The sequence below is a fragment of the Myxocyprinus asiaticus genome, chromosome 3 (assembly GCF_019703515.2).
Source record: "Myxocyprinus asiaticus isolate MX2 ecotype Aquarium Trade chromosome 3, UBuf_Myxa_2, whole genome shotgun sequence".
Classification (NCBI taxonomy): Eukaryota; Metazoa; Chordata; class Actinopteri; order Cypriniformes; family Catostomidae; genus Myxocyprinus; species Myxocyprinus asiaticus.
Window position 1 is genome coordinate 23,384,413 of NC_059346.1, and position 18,077 is coordinate 23,402,489.

The window sequence follows — 18,077 nt, forward strand, 5'->3', positions numbered from 1 at the left end:
ATATTTAGATGACTGTGATATCGCCAAGTTGGACATGTTCCTGGATCAGCATCTTTTCCAATGACATTTCAAACATGCATAGTATTGCTTCACCCTTAACCCCAACCTATAAACCTCTCAACCCTCAATCTAACTGGTCGACAGGAATACTGTTCTAGGGCCAACAAGGATGTTGATCCAGGAACATATCCTACTTATCCTAAATCATGGTAAGTGGCCTGTCCTGCAACTACTGACAGCAGCAGTGAAAGAAGGTATTGAACTGGCACTTTTATTAAGACATGACTTCAAACCAGACCTATGTACTAGATACATACCTACTAACCTGATAAACATGGGGTTATTGCAAAAATGACACTGCATAGTTTCTAATAACAGTGGGACATAAGCCAGCAATGGGAAATTAATTCATTCCCAGAAGGGTGGAATAGACATAAGTTCAAAGGCAAGAGAACAACTCACCGTAGTCTATACATGAAGATGTTAAATCGTGGCAGGAGCCAGCCAAGATTTGAGTGAAGACATTTAATGAGAGATAAAGACAGAGAGAAGGAACACAGGAGAACAAAAACATCTATCACACACAAATATAGTTACAGTACAAACACAATTACACTACAAGCAGCTTTTGACAACGACATGGATCAAGACATACAGTATATGGGGCCATTCACACGAACATGTTTTTGCATCTATGTAAACATAGATGGAATATATATTAGGTGGATGTATTTGACCGTTGCGCCCCCTCAAGCTGCTTTTTCAGTATCTTGCGTAGACGAGACGCCTTTTTTAAACACTGTGTCAAGTTATAAAACTTCAGCTTTTAAAAACGCGTCTCGAGGCACCTGTGCTCTGTTCTATTCATTGTGCTGGGTCCAGCTTTTTTTGTATTCTCAAAATGAATGCGTTCAGTCTGAATGGCCCCTTATACAACATAAGACTTGTGAACATCATAAAAACACAAATCAGAGCCACAAGTATGTGCAAACTCTCTCAATCTGATTCAGTCAAAGTGAGAATTACCAAATGGGTTCATTTGAAACAACATTACTGTTATTATATCTGCATTAGTAAAACAGAGCCCTCACTTTGCTGTTCCTAAAGCCAGAGCAAAGGCTGTGATGGTTATCCAGCTCATCATCTGCTGGTTTGTGCCTGGATGTGTCTATGTCTGGGCTTCTCTTCCCAGCCTATTTCTGCTGTCTGCCTGCTGAGGGTATTACACCCAGTCCGTCTGGCTCTGATACTTTCTTCTAATAGAGAAAACAGAGCTCACTATCACACACTTACGTTAATCTCAGTGACTAAGATGTCAGTGATGCTCCCCAGCACAGTCACAAAGTCAAACACGTTCCAGGCATCTTTCAGGTAATTCTGAGAGGAAAAGATTAGAGAGATTTTTGAGGTTTGGAACCACATGAGGGAAAACAAATGACCACAGAATTTTCATTTTTTGATGTACTATCCCTTTAAAGGTATGAGTGGAGGTACTTGCCAAGGGGCCAAAAGCAATAATCTTGAGAACACACTCCATTGAAAACAGAGCAGTGAAGACAATGTTGAGATACTTCAGCATCGCCTCGTAAAAGTCAGGTGCCTTGTAGAACTGCAGGTAAAAAAATAATGTCTTGTTTTGAAGGGATTTACAGCACTGAAATAGTCACTGATCTGACACTAATATTAGCAAAGGGATATGAAAGGCACATGCAAAATTAAAGACATATTCTGGGTTAAATACAAGCATGTCAATAACTACAGAAAATTATTTCAACTTATTTCAAATAAAAAAAAAAATGTGTGTACAGTTTCCTGCTCAAAAGTTCATCTTAAGCCAGCATGAATTCCATACAGTTCTACTATATGCTGGCTTATGATGGTTAGTGCCAGTCTAGCTGGTAGACTAGCTTAGTCATACTATTCACAAGCTAAATTTCACTTATGAAGCTGGTCTTAACCAAACCAGCCCATGCAGGGGACCAGCATGCGTCTTTTTTAGCAGGGTAACTTATTGTCAAAGCTTAACGGGTGTGTACTGGAGAGTTTTAAAAGTAGAAATGTGAAGGCAAAGATGCTGTCAATTGAGCTGAAGTTGTATTTTAAGGGAAAGTTCACCCAAAAATTAAAATTCTCTCATCATTTACTCACACTCATGCCATCCCAGATGTGTATGACTTTCTTTCTTCTGCAGAACACAAACAAAGATTTTTAGAAGAATATTTCAGCTCTGTAGGTCCATACAATGCAAATTAATGGTGACCAGACTTTTCAAGCTCCACAAATTACATAAAGGCAGCATAAAAGTAATCTATATGACTCCAGTGATTAAAGGTGCTATATGTAAGATTGACAACAAGCGTTTGAAATTGGTACTGCAGTCCAAATTCAAAATATTGGACAGTTGTCTGCCCCGCCCCAGACTCGAAGCTCATGCGGGTTGCCAGAATGAGGACACGCAACAGGATCCGTTTTAAAGGATTTCTGGGCTTTAAGCTGTTTCCATCTTCCAAAGGCATCTCCAGAATGTATCCTTGTTTTACTACGTCTCTGGTCATGGTGGTTTTTAGATGGATGGTGAGGTTTTTTTTAGGTCGGGTGGAATCTGTTATCTCTGATCCAGTTCGCTTGCTGGATTCCATGGCTGCAGCACGCAGTGTTGCTGTTTGCCTGCAAACTTGTTCAAATCTGGCAACCCGGCGGTGTCGAAATACTATTGGTGAGTGGGCAGTGGGCGGGATCACACAGGCTAAAACAGAAACAGAAATTCCAGCCCAGAATGGAAACTTCAATGTAGAATATACTGGCTGTAACATTGTTATCAGAAAAGCCAGTATTTCAACTTAGCATGTTTCCTAATTCTTTAATGACATAATATGGACAGTTTATGATTTAGTACAGTAAAAATATTACATATAGCACCATTAAATGAGAAGTAAAAGTAGAGATTTATAATTTAAAAAAGGATTTAAATATTGATCTGTTTATTTGTAGCTTCCGATGATATATATTAAACCACTGGAGTCATATAGATTACTTTTATGCTGCCTTTATGTGATTTGTTTTAGCTTGAAAGGTCTGGTCACCATTCACTTGAATTAAAAAGACCTACAGAGCTGAGATATTCTTCTAAAAATATTTGTTTGTGTTCAGCAGAAGAAAGAAAGTCATATACATCTGGGATGGCATGAACGCGAGTAAATGATGAGAGAATTTTCATTTTTGGGTGAACTATCCCTTTACTGAAACTTTAAAAACTGCTAAAACACTAACAAAGAAAGAATTAATTTTCTCCAGTAACAAAGATGGCTGATTTACTGTACCTTCATCATGAGCACCACAGTGTTGAGAGCGATCATGATCATGATGGAGTACTCAAATGGTGGAGAGACAACGAACTTCCATAAACGGTACTGAAAAGACTGCTGGTTCTGTGGCATATAACGGGTCAGCGGCTTGGCATTGATAGCAAAGTCAATGCAGGCTCTCTGAGAGAAAAAACAGAAAATAAGGAATTAATTCACATAACAGACCCAAAGTGACATGAACAACATCACTGTCCACCTCTGGCTTTTGGAATCACATTTTCTCAAAAATAATCAGAAAGCCAGCAATGCCATAGAAAGACCAGTGGCCTCTATGGAAGACCCAGTCTAACCTATAGAGAAAAAAGCAAATAGATCTGTGATGTAACTGATTTTTCTGGCTGCATCGCTTTGAGTGTTGATGATAAATTGCTTCTCTTGAGGTATGGGTTCTTGCCACAAACTGTGAGTCATGTTAGGCTGGCATATGGAGAGGCAGAATGTGAAACAGCACAGGGTTTGCAGATGACTGGGCCCGTCTAATGGGGCCTCAGAGGAAATGGAGCAGGAACATCTTGCTGACTGCTCTTCCATGGGATTGGGTGTCTGTGTGTGTGTGTGTGTTTAGTCACTGTGCATCAGTGTATGAATGTATACCTGCTTCTGCATGTGTGTGTGTGTGTGTGTGTTTGTGTGTGTGTGTGTGTTTGTGTGTGCAGTATGCTGCAGGCACATGCATTAATCCGGTTCTGTCATAATCCCCTACCTGGGAATCTGCAGCTGTTTCCATGGCTGGCCTCACTGTAGGTACCATATCACATCACTGAGCATTAAAAAACACCTCCACTGTTTGTGGGTAAGAGGGAGATTAAAGTCTGTCTGTGTATCTTATACTCTTGGCCTGAAAGAGGGATTCTTTTTTTTATCTTTATAAAAACTACATCTGTATTAAAAGGAATTCATTAGCCAGCTGATAATTATTTATACTGTATTCCATCTTGAAAAACTATCCATTAGCATGAGATTCTGAGTATGTGAGTTGAGTGGAAAAACAGTAATTTCCCCTCCCTGCTCCAACTCCATTAAGAGTTTCCCATTTCCCACTCACTGGTGAGCAAAATCCATATTCACTCCATTGTAAAATTTGCGACAACTTACTGATCCACTGTAAAGTTCTTTCAATGTGTTTTTATCACAAATGCTTAGGCACAACATTTATTAAAAGCCTAGTTCATCAAATATGAAGATTTTGTCATAATTTACTCAACTTTTGTTGTTCCAAACCTGTTTGGTTTCTTTCTGTCTTCCATGGAACACAAAAGGAAATGTTAGGCAGAATAACAGCCTTAGTCACTATTCACTTTCATTTTATTGAAAAAAGATGCAATGAAAGTGAATGGTGGCTGAGGATTACATACTGCCTAACATCTACTTTTATGTAAAATATTTTAAATAGATTAGATAGATTGGTCGGTCAGACAGACAGAGAGACAGACAGACAGACAGACAGATAGACAGACAGATAGATAGATAGATAGATAGATAGATAGATAGATAGATAGATAGATACTCCAATCAGTTAGAAAAGATACAGCAGAACAGCCTGAATGTCTGTGCAAAGTTTGAAGGATTTACTGTAGCATAAAAGCTCTAAGGGAAGTAACTCTTGATAATTTTCATCTTGCTTTAAGGATTTTGAAAAAAAAGATAGATAGACCTATTCCTTTTGGTCAAAAATATATACACAACACTAGGAAAAATGTTTTAATGCTTTAGTTAAACAGTAACATTAGCTTGTTAACGTGTGTTACGCTTGTGATAGAGCAGCACTGGAGTGATCTTAGATCAAGAGAAAACACAGATTCTCGGACTTCCAGAAAACATTCTCCTCACTACTCACATACTCTGGCTCGATTTTTATTAATATCAATGAGTTTGTTGCATACTGTGAGTTTGTGGAGTGACCTTCTCTGTATGCTATTTAGTCATACCTCATTTTTCTCCAAACTGCACTCTGACAAGGCCTTATCACCCTGTTCCTGGAATGTGATGATTATCAAGGCCACAAAAATGTTGACGAAGAAGAAGGGGAAGACCACAAAATACACCACATAGAAGATGGACATCTCAATGCGGTAGCCCGGACTGGGACCCTGGTCCTCAAATGTGGCATCCACAGAGTGCTTCAAAACCCTGTGTAAAGACAACATTCCACCATTATATCAGGTAAGGCAAAAGATCATAAAATCACAGTTTGATTACAGTTTGAATGGACTGATTTAATGGGTTTGAGTTCAGAGTAATTGACATTTGTAAAAAAATAAATTAAACAAAATATATAATATAATATAATATTTGTATTTGAGGTCAGGCCAAATTAATAAAATTAAAACAAAACATAAGCATGTGAACCCCACCTGTGAACATCCGATCTTAACCTGCAGTCCAACCAGTTCAGCATTTTTACATATCATGCATCACTAAATTCCCAAATACACTTTAATCATTTTATTAAAATTTGAGAGAGCAGAGGGGACAAGGAGTTGCATTACAGATGTAGATGAAAGCTGACCCCAAAAAAGCTTGTGAACTACTGATAAAAATAATTACTGTAACAGACAGTACAGCACATCCATAATTTGGTTGTGAGTTTGGGCAACCATACAGATTCATGAATGTCTGCCCAGTCTGCCTGCTGAGAATTAAGCTCTACCAATAACTCAGAGCTTCAAAGGGCTCCACTTCAAACCGATTACTGCCTTTAAAGTGAGGGAATAAATGGCCACTGAGGGGTCAGAGGACACAAGGGAAATGTCTGAAAAGGACACAAGCTTTTATGGAGTTTAAATCCCTACAATAACATACTGGATAGTAAACAGGTATACAGTATTAAACAAAATATACCCAACTGACAAATGTCTGTGATTTGTACATAATGGGACTTTTTTTAATCAGGCAAAGATTGTTTATAAATGTGAATGCTTGTGTATGTGACTTACGTGGGCCAGCCCTCTCCAGTGGAAACAGTGAAGAGAGTGAGAAACGCCCACAACACATTGTCATAGTGGAAGTCATATTTCCTCCACACCCTAGGCTGGGCTGCCACCCCGTCCTTTTCATAATCTAAGAACAGCCCTCTGATGAACATAAACAAAAGAGTTAAAACACTATATGTTAATTTTATAGAGCATTACTTGACTGAACCAGTTACAATCAGTAAACCTTAAGAGTCAGGTTTCCCAATGAATTTCAATGACTTTTCACTAACGAATCTTTCAGACCGATGGTGAAGTGTTTTGACTGATTCATTGAAAAGAACTGACCCAAAAGAGTGATTGGCTCTGAAATCAATATCTGGTTGTTGGAAATTATGAAATATTTAAAAGCTGAGCAAAAAAGAAAAGGACCCACTTTATATCAGGTGGCCTTAACTACTATGTACTTAACCATTTTATCCAATGTACTTATTATGTACATACACCCTCATGCCGTCCCAGATGTGTATGATTTTCTTCCGCTGAACACAAACAAAGATTGTTTTAAGAGTATCTCAACACTGTAGGTCCAAAAAATGCAAGTGAATGGTGACCAGAACTTTGAAGGTCCAAAAAGCACATAAAGGCAGCATAATAGTAATCATATGACTAATTAAAATTTCCATATGATCCATATCCATAATGATGCAGATCAATATTTAAGTCCTTTTTTATTATAAATTCTCTTCCCTGCCCAGTAGGTGGCAAAATGTATAAATAATGTGAAAAAAAAGAAGAATAAGAAAGTGGAGATTTATATATATAAAAAAAGGATTTAAATATTGATCTGTTTCTCACCTACACCAATCATATCGCTTCACAAGATATGGATTTAACAACTGGAGTATTATGGTTTACTTTTATACTGCTTATATGTGCTTTTTGGACCTTCAAATTTCTGACCACCATTCACTTGCATTATATGAATCTACAGAGCTGAGATATTCTTCTAAAAATCCTAGTTTGTGTTCAGCAGAATAAAGAAAGTCATACACATCTGGGATGGCATTAGGGTGAGTAAATGATGAAAGAATTGTTTTTTGTTGGGTGAATTATCCCTTTAAACCGCCATAAATCGATTACATTTTCTTCTCTAAATTCATCACAGATTTAGACAGTACAGCTGCATGCCTGCAGTGAGTGCTTCAGGTGTATTCAGTTTCCCTGTTTTAATCCCACTCTACCTGCAGTCTTTATCCAGGGACTTGGACTCATCTGTGCAGAAGAAAAACTTGCCCTTGAAGAGCTGCACAGCAATGACAGCGAAGATGAACATGAACAGGATGTAGACAATGAGGATATTTAGCACGTTCTTCAAGGAGTTCACCACACAGTCGAACACAGCCTAAGAGAGAGCATGCACACACATACACTAAATTTTGGCATGAAATCTGGTTCATTAACAACCAACTAAAATTATAAAGCTGAATGAGATTGTTTTACAGACTATTACAACAGAATTTGAGTATCAACAGATTCATACACTTAATCTGTCACAACTGAGAATAAATGATTTCCAGTTATCTGCAAAGCAGCACTACCAGGTTTTAACAAAGCTATAGCACTGCTGAAAAAAAAAAAAAAAAAAGAAAGAAAAGCTTAAACCCACCTAGGTTGTTAACCAGTCTCGAAGGCTGGCCAAAATGGTCAGGCTGGTTTGTTTTGTAGGTAATAAAGGGGTTTTAGGTACTTAAAAACTGATCAGACTGGGAGACCAGTGGCCGACCAGCTCAATCAGCTAAACACTATGCTGGCAAGGCTGGCAGACCAGCTAGGCCAGCTAAATACCAGCATTGCCAGGCTGTGAGATCAGCTAAACACCACCTTGGCCAGGCTGGGAGACCAGAGAAACACTTGCTTGGCCAAAGTGCGAGACCAGCTAAACCAACATTCTGCTAGTTTTAGCTGATATCTCATTGTGACGAAAACTGCGGGAGTTCAGCATCATGTGTGATGGTTGCATTAACATACTGAAATGGAATATGTACCTTCAGTTTTGGTAGACGTTTAATGGTCTTCAGAGGCCGTAATACTCTCAACACCCTCAGGGACTTAATGGTGCTGATGTCTTTGCCCTTTGTCCCTCTACACAAGTAAAAACAAGCGAAGGGTCAGTAAATGCAGAATCAAACACATGCCAACATGTGAGTGAACATGATGCAAGTGTTTCCTTTGATTAAAATATAAACATATGGGCACTAACCGAAACTAGTCTAAACATAATACTCACCCCTCTTTATAGACTCAACAAACTGAATAAACAGCCAACTCTGTTTTGCACAAAGTTTTAAGTGTTGTAGCTTTAAATCGTTCAGCAATGGATTGGTGCTGTTTCACAAAAGCACATGCCTTGGTGACAAGAGTATGAAATGCAGTCTGTATTACATGCAGGTACTGGTTAATACCTATACAATAAATGGGCTCTGTCGTAAATGTTTTTAAATAATACATTAGTATTAGCACCACTCATGCAAAAATAAGAAAGGCAACACGGATTCAACCCAAACACTGCTGTGCATCAGGTTCTTACAGAACAAACACACCACCAATGATAACAAAGAAACCTCACCCTGAAAAGGGCACTGTTTCTTTTCAGGAACCAGTGCTGTTTTGCTTTTAAGTCTTTATCAAGCTGACGTTCAAATGCGTCGACTCGATTAACTGACTGCATTTATTTGAATACACTGCATGTATTCAATGCAACACAAGGTTCATTGAAAGAAAATACATTTACAAGATGAAGACTAAATCAAATGCAGTTTCAAAAATAGTTCACCCTTAAAGAAAAGAGCAGCCCTGAGAGGATATCATTCATGCTTTAGCTTCTGAATGCTCAAATCATCACTGCCAAGCTTACAATGTCATTTAATGAAGTAACTGCAAGGACAAGCACAGTTGATAACGGAATTATTATATAAACAAATACTTCATGGTCATATGAACAACGAAAGCCTTAAACATTAAATTTAAAGGAGGCACAGAGCAAAAAGAATCATATTTATTATGAGACATTACATTCATTTAAATAACACTCACTCCATAATGGATAGTTCACCCAAAAATGAAAATCCTGTCATAATTTACGCAACCTCATATTGTTTCAAACCCATATGACTTTTTTATTCTCAGTGAAACAAAATAAAAATGTTAAGTATAATGACAGCATCAGTAACCATTCACTTTATTTATGTGGAAAAAAGATGCAATGAAAGGAAATTAGTAATTGAGACATGCTGCCTAACATCTCCTTTTGTGTTCAACAGAAGATATAAAGTCATATGGGTTTTGAACAACATTAGGTTGAGTAAATGATGACAGAATTTTCATTTATAGGGTGAACGATCCCTTTAAGCCCCATGGTTAATGGATTTTCCTTCCATTGACTGTTACATTACAACTAAATAACAGACATCAATATAAATTCAAGACCAAATACAGTATGTTGAGTAATAGAACAGCAATCCTAACACTGCATGTGTGCCTGTTGATTTGGACATGGTGATGTCTGTTGGCTGAATCAGACGTAAAGTACTTTGTACTGGTTTGCAGGGACTGTTTGGTTCTTCCAGTGCAGCAATGGAAGAGAAAACAACAGAATATCTGAGAGAGTATTAAAATCGCATTGCAATCGATTCATGGTTTTAACTCAGATAACAAAGTGTTGGTATTAAAAAAGGCATTGGCAGATGTATGATTGGTGCTGACAGAAGAATCAATAGAAAATAACTTCAAGAGATAATAGTGAAAATGCTTAAAATATAAAAATCCCAAAAGAAAACTTATCCCTCTATTCAGCTTTCAAAATAAAATACCTACAAATTACCTTTCTATTTTAGGGGGCAATTGATGTATTATATTTGTAGGTTTTTTAACATTTATCTTAGGGATCTTAACCCCTAGGCAGCAACAATGTCTACGCACACATGCACAGTCCATACATTCCTCTCTAAATCCTCTAACACCAATCTAACCACCAATCAGCAGAAACCTTACAACATGGTCACCAATCAGCATGGTGAAGTAACTCCTTTGGCCCAATTACAGGGCTCGGCAAGGTCATGCAACTCCACCCAAGCTCCCTGATGCACATTAATCTAGCATGCATTCACTGTACAGGGCATGTTACTATCCCCCAAACCCAATACACACACAAACACAGCTTCAATAATGTCTCAATAGACACTCTGATGACTTTCACAGAACCCCAGCTAACAATTACGGACAGTAAAAGTTGTTTCACAACAATACAACATTCATTGTGAGGTCCTGATAAAAGATATCAGTGTTATTGTAGAGGCTCCAACCCTGTACAGATACTCTCACTCCACTTATATGCAGTGAGAGTAAAGGACATTATCCCAGTCAACTCAGGACAATGGGATAAGGAAGGATATTAAAGAGAAAGTAGAATATCGGGGGTTCCCCACCTGTTTATGCTTTGCTGTGATCTAATGAATGAAAAGAACACAAGCACAAGGCAAAACATTATGACATGCTGAGTACAGGAAGTACCTCTGCACTTAAAGTTGAAGGGATAGCTCACCCAAAAATGAAAATTTTGTCTTCAGGGAGATGGTAGGCAGAATGTCTAGGGAATGGTCACAGGGACTGACAGCCTTTGTCACCATTCAGTTTCATTGTATGGAAAAAAGATGCAATGAAAGTGAATGGTGACATTACATTCTTTCTAACATCTTTTGTGTGTGTGTGTGTGTGTGTGTGTGTGTGTGTGTGTGTGTGTGTGTGTGTGTGTGTTCCACGGAAGAAAGTCAGTAATATGGTTTGCAGCAACACAAGGGAGAATAAATGACAGAACTTTCATTTTTGGGTGAACTATTCCTTTAACCACATAATCTTTTAAAACACTAGACTTAACATTTCAAAGAGAACAAAAAGAGAGATTTTTTACAAGCGGTTCATCACGTTCCTTAGTGAGGCTTAAAACACGAGAAAGGCATAATGACTGTACTGTATCCCGAAGTAAAAGGAAGCTACGAGAGTGTTTTTAGGCAAATGTTTCAGAAATTGACAAAAGGAGAAAAAGGCTTTGTATGGTGGCTTAAAAAGACAATTCCAACTGCGTTTCGTTTGTTTTAAGGTTACAGAATGACAGCTTCATTTGGTGGAGATGTAGGAGAGATAAAGGGTAGACTTGACAGAGAGAGGATCATCTGAAAATGGATCTGAAAACCAACATGATCAAGATCTGGAGTGGATACCATGTCAAAAAGAAATGCTTGAAATGTAGCTCTCACAACCATTCCTATCTGATTCAGATCATCTTGAGCATGGTTGAAAGGTAATATTCACATTTTGCTTGCTCTGCAATGCCAGCAACGTAATGTTATACTTTACTGTCCAAAATCTATGAACTAGCAAGTCTCAAAGAAGCATATGATTTGATTTTGGCATATGGGAAAAATATTATGCTTAAATATTATGCTTCAACTCCACAGAGCACACTGGCCAATCCCAGCAGGATCTCATGTGAATCTGAAAGCATGCAGTGAGATGAGCATGTAAATATATTCATATTCTCATGCCCGTCAATTCAATGGAGAGCTGAAGCGATGTCTCAAGTGAACGATGGTGCAAATATTGGCCAAAAAAAGCCAGATCTGCCCTGCTTGATATGCCATTACAACCTTATCTGACAGGTCATCTTTTGATTTGATATGGCACATGCACTGCACTGCACAAAAATGCACATGAACAAACCATCCTGTCTACAGGCACTGTGGGGATTGTCCAGGATGCTCCATATACAGTAAGTACCACTACGACATACTGACAGCAGAAGGAATATTTTGAAGGAATGAAACAGATGAATAGCGTCTATCTCTCATGACACTGGAGAATGAAACGACATGAAGAAAGAACAATTAAGAACTTAGGCTGCAAATTAGGGATGTGCAAAATTTCATATTTTCAAATATGTAGGGTGGCCTGAACGAACCTATACGAGACACTGAAAAAGTTCACAAGTAAAAAATATATACAAAAAAATATACACTCACTAAGCACTTTATTAAGGACACCTGTACACCTACTTATTCATGCGATTATCTAATCAGCCAATCGTGTGGCAGCACTGCAGTTCATAAAATCATGCAGATATGGGTCAGGAGCTTCAGTTAATGTTCACATCAACCATCAGAATGGGGAAAAAATGTGATCTCAGTGATTTCAAACGTGGCATGATTGTTGGTGCCAGACGGGCTGGTTTGAGTATTTCTGTAATTGCTGATCTCCTGGGATGTTCACGCACAGCAGTCTCAAGAGTTTACTCAGATATGGTGCCAAAAACAAAAAACATCCAGTGAGCGGCAGTTCTGCAGATGGAAATGCCTTGTTGATGAGAGCGGTCAACAGAGAATGGCCAGACTGGTTCGAGCTGACAGAAAGGCTACACTAACTCAGATAACCACTCTGTACAACTGTAGTGAGCAGAATAGCATCTCAGAATGCACAACACGTCGAACCTTGAGGAGGATGGGCTGCAACAACAGAAGACCACTTAGGGAACTTTATTGGGACCATTGTGTTCCTAATAAAGTGCTCAGTCAGTGTGTATATATAGATTAACTAGTCAGCCTCATTAATTAACTAATCAGCTGTTGGAGACTAGTCGACCATTGTGACCCGTCCCTACTGCAAATGCGCATGTGATGCTGCTCAATGATGGATTATGGAGAGGCTGAAAAACTGCAGAAAATTCCATGCATCAACATTTGCCAATGACCTAAGCATTATTCGACTCACAGAGACAGGCAATAAGATGAAGAGTGAAAGAGAGAGACAAAGACAGAAACAAGGACACAGAGAGAGTTAAGGTGTTACCCCATGAAGCTCCTTCAAGTGATTCCAGGCAGAGAGAAACAGGAAGAGAGGGAAGTCAGTGACAGCACAACAGAACACACATTAAAAATGCCTCAGATTTGACATGACATCACAGCAAAAAACACTAAGACAAACAGGAAGTAGACAGATTAGGCAGTACATGTCTGCTTTGAAGACAAGCCGAAAGACCACTTATTCTGAGATACTCTTGTTATAGTTCAAATTCACAAGCCAATATCAGGAACCATGCTGAAAAAATAAAACAGCTTAAACTAGACTAAGCTGGTTTAAGATAGTCTAACTGGCATCCCATTCTTGACAAGATGATATTCAAGTTGTCAAGCTGGTTTTCAGTCTCCCAGCCTGCCCAACAGACACGTGTCCAAAAATCCTCTAAAACCAGGCGGAATAACTAAAACCAGAAAAAGAGCTTAGGCTGTTTTTTTTTTTGTTTTTTTTTCAGCTCACTTTCTGTTTCTGTTAAACTGGCAAGGTTCCCTAACTGTTTCTAAAAGCATCTAATAGCATTTCCTCAATACTAAAGTGTTGCAGTGGCCCATCCATTACACCACCGAACATGAGCAAACAGCGGATCGTATCAGACAACTCCTTTATTAGTTCCCACACATACACAAACTCGCACGCACACACATTTCCACAGAGACATACATGCACTCATTCTCTTTAATGAATAACAACAAGGAATGCATTCTCGAAATGCCAATAAAGTGATTTTAATTGAACCAAAGGACAGGAAGGAAACAACAGATCAGAGAGGGCTAGCAAACATCTTAATCAAAGCTTTCTTTTCTTGCCCACTGCTCACAGCATGCTGAGAGGAATTTAATGCATATCTAATTTCCAGCTCTGGATTCATACAGCAAAGAAACACAGCTTTTTTTTTTTTTTTTTGTGAAGATCAATGATAAAAGTTGTGCAAATTAAAGGTTTTGAGAACCGTCTAATAGCTGTGTGGGTTTCAGTCAGGATTTGAAAATAACAGAAAACTTACGAGAATGCAAATGCCACAAGTGCACCGCTGACCACAATGAAGTCCAGAATATTCCATAGATCTCTGAAGTACGAACTGGGATGCAGTAATAAACCTAAATCCACCATCTGATGAAGAAAAAAAAAAAAAACTTTATACAGTCAGTAACAGACCTCTAATCTGATTGGACAAGCAGTGTTCCAAGAGTGTTGATATTTAGTGTGGTAACACTGGGATGCTTGACAGCTTGTAACGCTCCTCTTGTCTGTGTTTTTTGGTGTTCAAAATACCCTGTCATTCTTTGCATTGCTCAGTGATGTTTGAACCTGCTTTGGCTTTGTTTGGAACAAAAATAACTGTCCATATTGTGTCACTCAATATGAACTTCTTGTTTATAAAATTGTTGCACAAAAGTTATATTACACTAGCAACCGTGCATGCTGTGGCATGATCCTGCCCAATCAGACCCATGCTGATATTCAATACTCAATCAATATTCAATCTTGCTTGTGTGATACTGCTTAAATATGAAATATCATTGAGGTTAAAAGGCACCCAAATTTTTAACCCACATAGCATATTAAGATTGCTCACTGTGTTTCATTCATTCATAAGTAAATGAGAGTAGTCTAGAAATAGATACTCTTAGGAACAGAGAAAGAGAGACAGGCATCAAATATCCTCATATAAATCCAGATTGAGAAGACTTCTTGGTCACGTCTATTAAAAGGCTCCTGTGCAGATCCCCGATAAATACTGTAGAGTAATTTACCTCACACTTACCTTAATGACCATCTCAAATGTGAAAACACCAGTGAAGACATAGTCCAAATACTTCAGCACCTATAAAGTGAATTGTACAAAAATCAATAAATAAAATAACAAAGGCATCAGATTGCCATCGGTTCATTGTGACATGAACAGTTGGAACAATAAGTGTCAGGTCAAACATTGACAAAATGTGACTTTGAAAAGCCAGACAAAAGACAAAAGATATGAATTTTTAAAGTGTTGACTCACGTTGTTACGAGGGGCATTGGCTTGGACTGGGTCCTCAGCAGCCAGGGCTATACTGCTCATGGCAATAACCACCAGGATACACATCTCAAAGTAACGTAGACTTACAATGTAGTGGCACAGACGCCTCACCCTACACAAAAATTACACAGCGTCAAAGGGAGGCTAATGACAATTAGATCTTTATTAAAGGGATAGTTCACCCAAAAATTTAAATATCTCATCATTTACTCATGTCATCCCAGATGTGTATGACTTTCTTTCTTCTACAGAACAAAAACAAAGATTTTTAGAATAATATATCCACCCTGTAGGTCCACACAATGCAAGTGAATTGTGACCAAAACCTTGAAGCTCCAAAAAGCAAATAAAGGCAGCATGAAAAGTAATCCATAAGACTCCAGTGTTTTAATCCATGACTTCTGAAGCAATTTAATCATTTTTGGGTGAGAACAGACCAAAATAAAACTCCTTTTTCACTGTACATCTTGCAATTGTAGTCTCTAGGCACGATCATGATTTCAAGACCAATTACACTTCCCAGTGCTTGATGCATGCGCAGAGCGCTAGATGGAGCTAGGAAGTTTAATCGAGCTTGAAATCATGATCGCCAAGGAGACTGCAGATGTCAAGATTTATTGTGAAAATATCTTTTGAAAATATATATTTTGGTCTGTTCTCACCCAAAACCTATTGGATCATTTCAGAAGACATGGATTAAAACACTGGAGTCTTATGGATTATTTTTATGCTGACTTTGTGCTTTTTGGAGCTTCAAAGTTTTGGTCACCATTCACTTGTATTGTGTGGGCCTACAGAGTGGAGATATCCTTCTAAAAATCTTTGTGTTCTTCGGAAGAAAGTAAGTCATTCACATCTGGTATGACATGAGGGTGAGTAAATGATCAGAGCATTTTCATTTTTGGGTAAACAATTGACTCCTAAACATTTATTTGGATGTATCTATAGACATATGATTACTGGTAATTAGTATTATACAACAGTTGGTTCCAGTCCTCTAATATTATTGGCCAAGTGGCATTCAAACAGTGCTGACATTTAGTGTAAAAGCACTGAGGTGCTTTACTGTTTTTATAACTTCACCTTTCTGATTTTGCGAGGTTCCAAACAGGCTGTATGTGGCTAGGCGGCAATACCACTTTGGCTTTGTTTGGAACAATATTGGTTAAAAATAGACAAAACAATCATCTATTTTGTGTCTTAAATGTATGTTTTCGATATTAACTTCTTTACACATCTGATGTATAAAAGCAATGTCACACTCAAGGCACTGTAATAAGACAATACAATAAGACTGGTACCCCAACAGGGCCATAGACAGCTAGGTTATAGATGATGTATTTGGCAGCTGCTCCTCAGTACACAGCTTTAAGTAGAGGTTTATGGCATTGGATGCCTTTCAGACTTAAAGATCTGTTTAAAATTTCAAGTGTTTACCTCAAACACACACACAAAGTCAAACTTTAGGGATGTCAGCAAATCTGAGGGATCGTTCAGAAGGGTAATAAGCAAAAACATTTGAGCATATAACAGCCTTGGTAATTTGCCATTCACCATCTACAACAGCTGCGCATGAATGTTTGAGATTCCACACACAAGTGTTGGGGAAGCTACTTTGAAACTGTTGCTTGTAAAGGGGGAGGGACATTCTCATTCTAAAAAGCATTTGATTGGACAAAAATCTGTGTTGTGCTAGATGAGTCCAATTTTTTTGGACCTTTTCCAACAGTAGAAGTGAAACAATGTAAATTTTAAATGTGTACACCTGCTAAAGGTTCTTTTTGTCATCTTTTAAGCATGCACAAGATGGCTTCAAAGCTAATAGACACATCATGAAAGCCACAAAACTCATTTAAGTTAATAGCATTTCTACTTCTAGCTTGCTATTCCCCAACACTGCCACACACACTCACGGATTGGTTGGGCTGAAGATGAACATTGAGCTGAAAGGTAGGATGGGACGAGGGCTGCTCTGGTTCAGATCCTCCAGATTCTTCTCAGTCATAGGCACTGTCTCGCTGTCTATACTGTTCACTGAAGAGACAAACAAATGTCACATGGAAATCAATATATTTTAAAACCTATTCACATCTCTATAAAATGCCAAAAGCCAAATTCTGTATAATTGTAAACTCTCCTAGAACATCTTTCTCTCAGCATCTATAATATTGGCTTTTAACATTGGTGAAGTGAATAATTTTTCAGATGTTAAAATACTTTCTTTTATCCCAGAGATTAATAATAATATTTTTAATATTCTTTCTTTCATGGTACATAAAATTATGTTAGTCTCAGTCACCATTCACTTTCATTGCATCTTTGTCCATACAATGAAAGTGAATGGTGACTGAGGCTGTCATTCTGCCTACCTCCTTTTGTGTTCCATGGAAGAAAGAAAGTCATATGGGTTTGGAACAAATTGAGGGTGGGTCAATGGTGACAGAATTTTCATTTTTTTGGTGAACTATCCCTTTCATTTCCTTGAGAAAGTGGCACATGAATGCAACTTAATATGTGAGCATAAAATCAGTAAAAAAAATCATTGTAAGCTGAAATGGCTTGTATGAGAAATACTGACTGGGTATGAGGGTCGTCTCTCCTGGAGGAGATGTGACGGTCACAGGAATGTGTGTGCTCATTCCTCCAGTCTGACCAGCGTTCCTCTTGTTGTCAGAGTCTTCTGGTTTCTCACTTTCACATCTGAAAGTAAAAGTGGAGATTTATAGTAAAAAAGGACTTTATATATATTGATCTGTTTCTTACCCAGACCTATCATATCACTTCTGAAGACATAGATTTAAACACTGGATTCTTATGGATTACTTTTATGCTGCTTTTATCTGCGATTTTGACCATCAGATTTCTGGTCAC

The 18,077-nt window shown here is 38.1% G+C and overlaps 1 protein-coding gene across 1 annotated transcript in view; it reads right to left on the reverse strand.

Annotated features, from left to right (window-relative positions):
* The window catches only part of LOC127420016 (voltage-dependent N-type calcium channel subunit alpha-1B-like), a 168,264-nt gene that overhangs the window by 23,875 nt on the left and 126,312 nt on the right, over nucleotides 1-18,077 (reverse strand). The window contains exons 21-32 of the mRNA XM_051661923.1: nucleotides 17,785-17,906; nucleotides 17,120-17,240; nucleotides 15,189-15,318; nucleotides 14,952-15,011; nucleotides 14,190-14,296; nucleotides 8,326-8,422; nucleotides 7,522-7,682; nucleotides 6,302-6,439; nucleotides 5,294-5,495; nucleotides 3,321-3,485; nucleotides 1,499-1,609; nucleotides 1,288-1,377 (exon numbers count right to left, since the gene is read on the reverse strand). Coding sequence (XP_051517883.1) covers nucleotides 1,288-1,377; nucleotides 1,499-1,609; nucleotides 3,321-3,485; nucleotides 5,294-5,495; nucleotides 6,302-6,439; nucleotides 7,522-7,682; nucleotides 8,326-8,422; nucleotides 14,190-14,296; nucleotides 14,952-15,011; nucleotides 15,189-15,318; nucleotides 17,120-17,240; nucleotides 17,785-17,906 — 1,504 coding nt within the window. The remainder of the gene's footprint in view (nucleotides 1-1,287; nucleotides 1,378-1,498; nucleotides 1,610-3,320; nucleotides 3,486-5,293; nucleotides 5,496-6,301; nucleotides 6,440-7,521; nucleotides 7,683-8,325; nucleotides 8,423-14,189; nucleotides 14,297-14,951; nucleotides 15,012-15,188; nucleotides 15,319-17,119; nucleotides 17,241-17,784; nucleotides 17,907-18,077) is intronic.